The 12138-nt window shown below is 47.0% G+C and overlaps 1 protein-coding gene across 1 annotated transcript in view; it reads left to right on the top strand.

Annotated features, from left to right (window-relative positions):
• The window catches only part of JAKMIP1 (janus kinase and microtubule interacting protein 1), a 1879738-nt gene that overhangs the window by 1313980 nt on the left and 553620 nt on the right, over positions 1-12138 (top strand). The window contains 1 exon segment of the mRNA XM_085642441.1: positions 1582-1710. Coding sequence (XP_085498567.1) covers positions 1582-1710 — 129 coding nt within the window.

Below are 12138 nucleotides of genomic sequence, written 5' to 3'. Positions count from 1 at the left end.
GTTAGTAGATTGGTCTAGGGTCACTGACCCATACATGGGCCACCAACACCTCAGAACTTTCTCTGAAGAACAAAAGTGGTAAAAAGATCCCTGCCTCCTGCAAGAAAGGTTTCTACTGTCTGCCATTGTAAAGTGAGAAGGCTTTGTCCCCCCACATCAACTTGCATTTATGTACCCAGGATATTACTAGAGATTTGTGATAGCCAGGAGATGTTTTTGATAGTGTGCACATTTAACATGGAGTCAGTCAGTGGTCCAAATGGTTATTGGATTGCTTCTATTGCAAGGACTGGCTCATGCAGTAACCTGCTTGAAAAGCTGTGAGCTGAAGAGCCTCAAAGGTCATGGCCCCAGAGGGAGAGCTAAATCATAGAAAACCTGCTGAGATTGGTAAAACGGGGCCTACACATTTGCAAAAAACATCTTGGTTAAACTGTCTTGACTCTTTTGGATATTCACATTATCTTCCTCCTCCATGTTGACTTGAGAACCAATTTGACCACCCACTATTGGGCCATATTTGAGCCCAAATCTCAAAAGCTTTCTTTCCCCAGTCACAGTTTTCTACTAAAGCTGTACTAACTCCCACAACAACTTCGAAGAACAAGTTGGACTGTTCGGACTTTTGTATATTTTGACAAAGTGGTGACTCTAACAATACCTATCCTTAACATGACATTCAAGGGCAGTGTGCAGAAATTTGGCCTGCAGGTGCGTCAGCTACTTCCTGCCACATGTTTTTTTTTTTTTGAGTGGAGGTTTGAGAATTTTAACTGTGAGCTCAAGCCGTCTTTGAGTTTGGGTCACTGAGATGCAAGTCGCCTGGGCCAAGATCTGACTCTGCCACGACAGAGCTCCTCAGTAAGCTTAACAGTCTGGGTTAAAGTTCAAACTGTAAAACACTGAACTTCTGAGGTACAATCTTCTTTTTACTCCTTAATATTCAACACTGCAGGCGTCTTTCTCGGGGTATGGGGGCTGGGGGTTCTGCCTTGTACCTTGTTGATTTTTAGACTATTTGTACCCCAATATTTTTTGGGATCCTTATAAAATTGACCCTCAAACGTTTTCAGTCCTTGCACAGTCTCCTTAATCTCTTTTTTAAATATCAATTCTATTAAATTTAAACTTTGTGTGGGCAGTTAAATTTGCTGTTTCTTAACTGTATTGTTGGCTGTGCTGCAACACTTGACACTTCGTGCATTTCCTCTTGACATTTTCCTTTATGCTGTAGTCTGGCCACCAAGAAGCCCGAAACTTTTAGGGATGCCTGTTTACCTCTGTGTACTGAAATAGGGGCGTGGAACGGAGTCCAAAAGGCCAATTTATCCTAGCACACGAGGAAGGAGACAGAGGCAAAGAGGCCACTCATACTAAGAGACACTTACAGGCATCTCACAAAGTCTCTTAGGCTTGCCATAAGATTAACAAGAGGTCCTACAGACTAGAACAACTAGAGTCAATGGGAAGTTAGTTAATTCTGTTTTATTTCTGTGTTGTCCGTTATACGTTGGAATGTATCATCACTTACTTTAAATGTAATATCCTATTAAATTATTTAAACGAAAATCTGATTTCTAGAGGCATGTTGTGGAGACGTTTTTTGGATTTGATGAAGAATCTGTAGACTCCGAAACATCGTCTGTGGCGTCCTATGCAACGGATAAAACTGACAGGACCCCTGCAACCCCCGAGGAAGAGCTGGAAGATGTAAGTACAAGTATGCCCATAAATTATAGTGATAGAGGCAAAATATATTGCACAAATTTAGAGCAAATGATCTATGTCCGGGCCTGGTTCTTTCAACAGTTTAAACAACTTCCTGTGCTGATTGCTGTTAAGGACTGTAAATTGGTACTTCTTGTGAAACAAAGTAAAATATCATCATTGACCTAATTATTATCTGGTAATTATTAGATATAGCTGACTAAACAGATCCTCTCTAAACCCTCTCAGACAGACAACAGGGACATTGCACCATAAATACTGTGAGGTACTGTAGGTTCCCACCAAAACTGGACGTCAAGCACACCACTGATCTACCTTATTACCAGAGACATGCTCCTCCTGTCGTGTATTCCTATGAACCTATTTAGGACCTGCACGTTTAGACAACATACACTGTAGGATTGGTATCCGGACTGATTCTAGACACCCCTACTGAGTATGTTAGCCTGTTTACGGGCTAGCTCACAGTGCCACTCGAAACCCCTCTTACCAAGGAGAGAATAGTTCTTGGCAACTATCGAACATGACAACCCCGATCCCTAAGGACCGTGGAAATAGTGCAATACTTTTCGCTCAGTCACTCATGCTCACTTTGTCTCAGAGAGATACACAGAATAAACAGTGGGGACGTTTTTGAATAAGCATTTATTAAGCCAGCATAATTCTAGTGTAAAATAGGTGTGCTGAAACAACCATTAGACAGAAACAGATATAAATGATCAGAATCACTAATCCAGTAAAAGGATGGTAGATTTCTTCCATCACGCTATAACAATGAATACAGGCAAGTATATAAAACACATGACAGTAATAAATGCGTACTCCTACGATGCGACCCTAACTAGATTCCCTAAGTGTACCTAGCATGTATGTAGGTGTAAAGCCAAGAATCCCTCTAGGATAAAGTCAACCCCATTACCTGAAGTGAGAGACTGTGGGACCCTGTCTTGGGCTTGAGATGGACACCCCACAAGGGATGTCAGACCACTGCGAGCTAAAGTGTCTGCGTGCAGGAACCTCAGCGTCTCGTGTCACTGTGTCGGCATGGAAGTCCTTTTCTACTCTGACTACCTCAGCAAGATATGGTGTTTATATACCCAAAGTGGTATCCTCAGGGGTTCTACCTTGCTGTCTCATGTCGGACCTAGGATGACGGGAGGAATGACCGTTGTACATAGTTATTATGCATTAGATGGTAGTCCTGCTGAGTTTCCAACAATCCTCTTGCATAATGGATGAGGCTAGTTTTCAGGGAAAACCTTACGTCCTGTAAGCAGTACCCTAACTAGGTAAAAGGTCAGTCCCCAGAACCGTTATGTGGTGTAATGGTAGGGAAAATACAGGTGAAAGGTTAGGTGACTACAAGAGCCTATACTAGGGTACCTATATGGAACATAACACTCACTCCTCATCCGGCTGGATGACATACTAAAATCATAACGTACAGCTGGGTGTTGTACTCAAACAACTAATAAGTCCATTAAAATAGTACTTAAAAAGTGTAAAAAGTCTTAAAAAATGTTTTAAAAATATATATATTATTGTATCTTTTATAGATTCACATGCTTGAATCTTCCCCGTTGTCTTGGTGGGAGTCCCATGGTAACAGTAGAAATAGAAGTACTGAATACATTACATAGACCTCCATAGAGAGAAAATTTAACTGAGCACTCTATCAACCTCATTTTTTAACATCCAAAGTTCAGCCAATCACAGCCGAGAACTCAGAGCAACCCTCTCCACAGAGCCACCACACCTCAGATTTCTTACCGCACGTCGTGTGATTGGGAGTCTCTCTGAGCTCTGCTCAGTGACAGTTGGCTTTTTCAACTTTTAACCTCTGGCTTCTAGCTTAAGGTATTCCTTTCTGTGACTTTCACAATGCCAGATAAAAAAGGGTTGTTTAGTCCCGTAAAACTTATGGGAAATCTAGACTTTTCTCAGAAGATCCCCACAAGCAATGTCTCTATCAACCCTGACCATAAACCCAGGGGATGCAAATACTGCCGAACCTTTTCGGCCAAGACCCTCAAGGAAGACTTCTCCTCTGGCTCCAGAAGAAAAAAGCTGTTTCTGAATCTGGCTCTGTCACTGAGGAAAAGCCCCATTCTTCCTCCAGGAAAAGAAAAGAAGGCAGCTTCTCTTCTCACCAAGGGGACTCCAAGATATCTAAATCACAGGAGCAGGAAAAATCCGAGGTGAAACATCACAGAAAACAGGTAGAAGGAACTTTAAAATCATCTTCTCCTCCAGTCTCTGCGTCTCTATCTCCTGTGAGAGATCTTCCTTCTTGTCTACCGACGCCGTCATTGACGAGAGCTATCTCTGTCATTAGACCTGAGGTTAATTCTTCACCGTCGACAGCTTCTACAGCGACAACGTCGACGGCGACTGCGTCGACCTGCCCGCTGTTGACTTTGAAGACAGCGTCATCGTCGACAAGACCATCTCCGTTGGGGAGACCTTCGTCGATGAGTCTTCCTCCGCCGACAAGAATTTCTACGTCTACAACCAGTCTGTCAACTATGCTGTCCTCCTTTCCTCTGACGGTGGTGTATCAGTGTCAACACCGTTGACGGTACCATCGACGGGAGAAAAATCCATTTGTAACCTTTAAAGATTTAAGATTTTTCAAAAATGTCTCCATTGCCAGGAGTCTGAGGATGATTGCATGTTTAGCCCTGCGTGTAGTCCTTAGGACTTAGAGGACATTAATCCTTTCTCTTACCTTGCAGTAGTGTATTCATTCACTGATACGGCTACTGTACAACAGTCTGAATCTTCTCAAGAGCATTATCCCTATGATGAAGAGGATCCTCACCATTTTAGGGAACCATCTATTAATGTTCTAGTATTGTTGGTAAAAGACTTACATCACATGCTAAATGATTGCTACGGACGCTTTCCTGAGGCAAATGCTCTGCAACATACTCCGCCTCCTCAACATGCTCCGGTAGGGCATGCAGGACAAGTAATTCCTAGGCCCATAAGGGAAAAGGGTTTGCCTCCTCCTATTGTTATTCCTGATGATACACAAAATGTGGACCAACAACAGGTAGAGGCTGGAGGGATACACACCGATGTTGACACCCAGGACGAATGGGATGATTACCTAGTTCTTACACCGTCATCTCCTATACCTCCTCCTGCAGACTCTCCCCCTGCTGACATCGGGAGCTTTCATGACTTTTTAGAACGTGCCTCGAAGCACTTTGATCTACCTATGCCAGTTAAGCAAACTGAGTGTTTCTTGTATGACTTTAAGTCAGGCACTCAATGATCCATTAGGGCAATTCCCTTGGGGCCAGATGTACGACCATACTAAATTGCGACTCGCAATTTGCGCTAGTTTGCGACTCGCAAATTACGAGTCGCAAGTTAGTATGTACGGCAGTGTCAGATACACTGATTGCGATTCCCAATGGGGTTGCAATATGCGAGGCTCATGAATATTAATGAGCCACTCGCATTTTGCGACCCCATTTGGAATGGCTGGCCCTCCCAGGGATGGTGGCCTGCTGGGCTCAGCAGACCACCATGTCTGGGACTGCTTTTAAATAAAGCAGCTAATTTTTTTAAATGCAGCCCGTTTTTCTTAAAGGGAAACTGGATGCATGTAAAAAAATAAAAATGAAACTTTTTTGTTTCATTTTTTAGGAGCAGGCAGTGGTCCCTGGGACCACTGCCTGCCCTTAAAAATAATTTTGCATGCATTTGCAAAGGGGAAGGGGTCCCCTGGGAACCCCTTCCCATTTGCGAATGCATTACCACCTACTTGAAGTAGGTGGTAATTGCAAGGGTTTTGCAACCACAATTGCGGTTGCAAAACATTAGTACATGGGTTAGAGAGTCGCTATTTGGAATGGTCATTCTCTCACTTTTTTGTGAGTCGCAATTCATTTGTGACTCGCAAAATTGTGTTGGTACTTGGCCGTACCAATTTTAGCATGCGCAAACGGGATGCTAACCCGTTTGCGTGCTAAAATTGGTCGTACATCTGGCCCATAGTGGATTACTTATGGCAAGAAGTTCTAAAACTGACACGGACACCAGCTTCTATCTCAGTGGTAATTCCAAAACTGGACAAGAAGTACAAAGCCCCGGATAATTCACCCACATGACTCATCGGTCATCCTAGACCGGATTCTGTAATCATGCAGGCTGCACAAAGAAGAGCTAAAAACTCTGCATCTCAGTGTTCTGCACCTCCGGATAAAGAAGGACGCTCGCTGGACAACATTGGGAAGACGTTTTCCGCCCTGGCGGCTACCTCTATAAGAGCCTTCAACGCTTTGGCCATTCTGGGAAGATACGACCGACAGATGTGGTTGGACATCTCTTTGCTTTTAAAACATCTTCCTGTAGATAAGAAAAAGGAAGCTAAGGATATCGTATCAGAAGGAGAAAGGGCTCCCACTGAAATTATAGAGATCGCTACGGATATCTCTTCTACTTCATTTAGGCAAATGGCAGGAGCAGCGGTGCTGAGGCGTCAGGGGTGGCTGAATGCAACTGGCTTCCATCCTGCGGTTCAGGCTAAGGTGCTAGATATGCCTTTTGACAGTGAATGTTTATTTGGCAGTCATGTAGATGAAGCCCTTGAGTCTATAAAGGAGGACACAGGCACTGCTAAATCCCTGGCAACACTACAAAAACATCGTTTCCTGTCATTTCGCAGCGGAGTTCGAGGGCAGTATGCACCCAGACCGCAGTTCCAACAGCGGTTTAAACATTGCCCTCAAAGCACCTATCAGGCGTACAATAAGCTTTTCAGGTCCAGCACTGCATTGTCCTATTCATGGCTCACTGGTAGTAAAAGACAGCAATCTGCCATAAGATTGCACTATTCAAACAAGAGGCACCTACAGTCCCACAACAATTCGAACCAACCTGCTCAAACTTCTTACAAATTTGGATGTCCATCTAGTCGGACTAATGGGATTTGGATGTCTTCCGTCACGGTCACACCCTAGAGTTTGTACAGTATACTCCAACTACTACTCCTCCTCCGAAGGTAGTACATGATCATAGATCTCAAGAGGGAAATAAAAACTCTTCTTTCCAATCGCGCCATAGAAAAGGTACCTTTACATCAGTGCAATCAGGGGTTTTATTCCTACTTCTTTTCAATCAAAATGAAGACAGGGAAGGAGGCAGGTCTTGGACTTCCGGTTACTGAATAAATTCATCAAAAACCAATCTTTCAAGATGGTGTCTCTGCAGGAAATCCTTCTTCTTATGAAAAAAGGAGATTATGTGTCATCTCTAGATCTTCTTGATGCTTATTTTCACATCCCCATTCATCCCAAGCATCGAAGATATCTCAGGTTCGAAGTGGCGGAATGCCATTATTAGTTCAGAGTGCATCCCTTCGGTTTGAAGTCAGCCCCCAGGGTCTTCACCAAATGCAAGGCTCCGATAGCTGCCTTTCGGAGACGTTCATGTCACCAATAATTCCCCTACCTGGACGATTGGTTAATAAAAGCTCCTTCGTTTCTGGCAGCCAGGAATTCTTCTCAAACTTGCCGGAATCGTTTCAAGTCTTCCCTCGTTCCTTCCAACTCTCTGACTTTCCTAGGAGTTCGCATCGATACAAATCTCGGCAAAGCCTTTTCGACATCTGAAACGTCTTGCGTATCCAGCAAATGACACACCTTCTATCATCAAAAAGGTCAGTTTCTGACACAAAGTACAAATCTATGCTGAGGATGACATCCTCATGCATTCATCTAATTTCCAATTGCCGTCTTCGTATGCGACCACTGCAGGAGCTAGTTGACACTCAATGGGTTCAATCCAAGGGGTCATTTAACGACATGATTCACATGTCGACGGCCATGAAAGCTGCAATGTTTTGGTGGAAAACCTTACTCAGGGTCTGTCTTTCATTCACTCAACTCCTCAGCTTGTGATGACGTCGGATGCAACCATGGAGGGCTAGGGAGCTCATCTTCAGGAGCTTCAGGTGCACAGGAAATGATCCAAACAGGAATCGAAATGCCACATAAACCTTCTAGAGTTAAGAGCAGTGTTCTTGGGCCTTAAGGCATTCTTTTCTTGGATTCGGGGATCTCCAGTTCTGGTCCAGACAGACAACACCAGCACCGTGTTTTATCTCCTGAAACAGGCTCTCTCTCTTCAAGCGCAGGAGATTTGGGAATGGCTTCTTCTCAATCAAATTTCACTTCGAGTGGAGCATGTACTAGGGTTCCACTATCAGTGGGCCGACTCTCTCAGCAGGGTGTCCAAACAGAGCCACGAATAAGAGTTCAACGACCAGATGTTACAGATGGTCTTTCGTCTTGGGACTTCCCAACATTAGACATGTTCACAACGTGCCTCAAGAAAAAGCGCACCTTTTACGTAAGCAGGACTCCTCGGTCAGGATTGTGGGAGACACTTTTCTGCTCTCCTGGACAGGAAAATTTGCCTACGCCTTCCCCCCGTTTCCCCTCATTCCTCGAGTTCTCCAAAAAATAAAACGGGAACTGTGCCGCATCGTTCTCATCGCTCCTGGGTGGGCAAGGCAATTTTTGTTCGCAGAGGTACTTCGCCTATTAGAGTGCACTTCGATTCTGTTTTCTCCAAGGGAGGATCTTCTTTACGAGGACAAGGGGCAAGTGATTAATCCTCAAATTCCTTCTTTTCACTTGTCGGCTTGGCTCCTCACTTCATTGAATTTTAGAATTTGGACATACCCAATGATTGCAAAGCAATTAAAAAAAATTCTCGAGCTCCTTTCACGCTCAAATGTTACTCTGCAAAATGGAAAAGGTTCTGTGTGTTGTCCAGCGCTCATTCCTTACATCCACTTTCATCCACACCGGAACAAGTATTGCCCTATCTCTTACACCTAGCCAAGGCGGGACTCTCGCATTCATCCACCTTCCTGGGGGGAGGTGTAGCTAAGCTGGCCAAGATAGCGGACGCATCTCTCTAGAGCTCCGCTCAGCGGCCCGCACAATCCCATTAATCCGAACCCCAAATGCCTTAAACCCCCACAAAAACCCCGCATCCAAGCTACCGTCACACAGAGGGCGGCCTGGCGGGGCCTGGTTGAGAGACTGCAGCAGCAATCCCAGCATTATGAGCGGCTCCAGCAGATACTCCAGTACGTCATCAAAATGGCGGCCCCACTGCGATCCTGAAAATGCTTCACGGCACTGAACAGAGCGATGGCCGGGCGAATGCCCCCCAGCATCGGAGCGACACGGAAAGCAGGCTGAGCCATATGGGCGACACCAGGCGAGAAAGGTGAGAGCGCTGCCAGCAATCGACCCGGTCCCGAGTAGCGGGCGCGCACATGTACTGACCCTGCATGGGGCGACCCCCTACATACGACAGGCCGCGCTGCACGGGTCGCACATCAATCCAGCGCCAAAACGTGCCTAAACGAAGCGACCCCCTCCCTGCACGGCACCGAAACTGGAGGCACACAGAGGGGGGTATTATCTCGACAGGAACGGCTCAGGCAACCCTCCGTGTACATACCCATTGTAGTGCATGATACGCGACAGACAGTCGAACCCCCCTGGGGAGGAAAGCCAGATACTATACAGACCCCTCGTGAGTCGACGTTGAGCAGATGCACCGAACGGGATGAATCCTAAACTCACTCCGACTGCGAAGACCCAGGGCTGAGACACGGCGGCCTCCTCCCGCACAGCGCCGGGACTCCACGTGCACGGCGGGAGGAGGGGAAGTGTCGGCACCCTCTTGTACTTGCGCCTAACCCCGGGAACACAATACAGCGCCCAAAAGACTCTTGCCTGCTGCGGTCTTCATGGAGTGACAGGCCGAGATGCAAACCTGGGCACAGTTGTTCTGTGATGCCTTCAGACACCACCGGAGTCTCCCTCTGACCCCCCGGAACGCAGATACACTGCAGGGGACAGCAGCCAACCGCAAATCAGAGCGCTCTGGCCATAGGTAACATACTGCCTGGGCCCCCGGCTCCCCCGGAACAGCCTGGCGGCTTTCCCCTACCACAATAATCTGTGGGTCCTGGCAGAGCCCGACGGCCGGGCCCTCCCCACTCCCCGGAGGTCTGGACCCCACTAACAAGGAGCCGAATTGCGAGGCATGCGCCAGAGAAACCGGATTGGAAATACACCTCAAAATTACCGCACTAAACTCTGTGAGCCACTCTGGTCCCCCCCCCCCCCCCCCTCTGGACAACATGATACCCAGCCACACTTGAACTTTGGAACACGGCGACTGGAGTTGGCCAGAACGGGAGTACCACGACAGTGACGATTCCCAGTTCCCCACCGAGGGCTGGAATCTGGGGGACAACGGATGACGGGGATCGTCGTGGGAGTGATTGGAAAAGAGAACGTGGATTCCAAGACTGCGAAAACTTACCTAACTGCCCCTAACTCCCCTCCCCGCATATAGGACACACAGACGGACACGCATTCCCCTTGAAATATCTTGGAGACACCTACAGATCATGCAACCACAGGCAGTCTGATCTGTGAGGAGGCTTGATCAGACACGAGACAACTCAATTGGGTGACAGAGTTCGCGTGGGAGGCCTTCGGTGAGATGAAGAGAGACGACAACAAGCCAGAAGGCGCTGGACACACCAATCCGCCATCCCCAAGGTGAGAGGTAGTGGAGCACAACACAAGACCCCATCCACTAAAGGCGGTGAGAAGAACGACCACCATGGGTCGTCCACGCACAACAGGAACATCGCAAGCCCCTGGGCATCAGAGAGTGACCTCCCCAGACCCTAACGTCGCCCAATCGGAAGAAGAACCACCTTGTTCAGAGTCCATGTCCGACAAACTGGATAAAGTACTCGCGGTCATAGAACATTCCAGGGAAGCCATGGAAAAAAATTTGGTGAACTGGCCACAGATCTGAACCTACTCCGGGACGACCACAGGAAACTGGCAGGCAAAGTCAACCAAGGGGAAAAAACGCTTCAAACCATAGAACCACAGATACAGCAACAACAAAACGCTTTAAAAAACCTGCAATCCCGGATAAAGATCCTGGAAAATAAAACAGACGATTTAGAGGGGCGCTCTTGAAGGAGCAATATACGCATCATGAATCTCCCGTAAGGAGTGGAGGGGTCTAACCAGATCCGATACATCACAACATGGATCACAACGTTCACACAAGCAAAAGACTTGACCCCTTACTTCTCTATAGAGAGAGCACACCGGGTTCCGGCTTGCAGGACACAGCCAGGATTGCCACCCGACCATTCCTCTTGAAGCTACTCCATTATCAGGACAGAGACACCATTCTCCGTGCAGCTAGGCAGCAAGGGATGCTTCGAGTGGAAGATAAACAGGTCATGCTAATCCCGGATTACTCCAGAGCCATCCAACAACAGAGAGCTACCTTCCTAGCAGTTAAACGCATCCTGCACCAAAAGAATGTATTACTATTTCCTGCTAGTCTCAAAATTATCCACGAAGGTGCCACACACTTCTTTACAAACCCCATAGAGGCGAATACCTGGGTGGAACAGCACTTGGCAAACCTGGAAGACCCCAAAAGTATGCAAAACTATTGACCATCCGGCCGCTCAAGGCGACAACTTAAGAGTCACCCTCACGCAGCGGACCAGCTCAGCTAAGAACAACTCTTCTGACCTAGAACAGAACTATTAGGAGAGCACTGCAAGCAGCAGCGGAAGTGAAGCTAACAGGAGTGAGCTCGGACGGAGAGAGAGGTCCACACTTATTCAGCTCGGAAGAAGATGGCAGCGATGTGCACACATCCTGAGAAGCCTCAGTGACACCCCGATAGTGACCCCTCAGATGGCAGACACACTGATATAACAGACATGATGCTCCGGGAGGCATAGAGAAAAAGATTCAATTTAAGACCAGGATACCCGAAGAAAAGACAATACCCCATTCAGGCGTGACACTGCCACAGACGATCACGACCATTGCGAGGCCAGAAAATGAACACTAAACGAGACTGAAATGGGTGTCAGAGAACAGGAAAGGCACCTTTGGACAGCTCTACCACATCGTCATCAAGCGGGAGGCCGCGGTGGTGACAGCTAGCGGAGATGCAAGGTCACCCCCCTCTAGCAACGAACTAAAGTTTGTATATGAAATACAGTTTGGACGTATCGCCTCATATGATAGGTGCCCCATGTTGGGAATGATTCCCGTTCTTTAATTTTACCCCCTCACTCTCTCCAGTTCCCCGAGTACCCCTAGTGGAGCCAGATTCCAAACATGGAAACCGTAGACGATATGTAAGTGACTGACAATGTGTTGGAAGGAGAGGGCAGTGGGCGAAGAGAACATCACACAAAGAGAAGCCCCGATTAGACGCCAGACAGGATGGCAACCAAGATCCCTAACACAGATATAAAACTCATCACATTAAACGTCAGGGGTACGCACATGACATACAGACATCACGCCATTT

This window comes from Triturus cristatus, chromosome 2_2 (genome assembly GCF_964204655.1).
Source record: "Triturus cristatus chromosome 2_2, aTriCri1.1, whole genome shotgun sequence".
Classification (NCBI taxonomy): Eukaryota; Metazoa; Chordata; class Amphibia; order Caudata; family Salamandridae; genus Triturus; species Triturus cristatus.
This window is presented reverse-complemented; position numbering and strand designations above follow the sequence as displayed.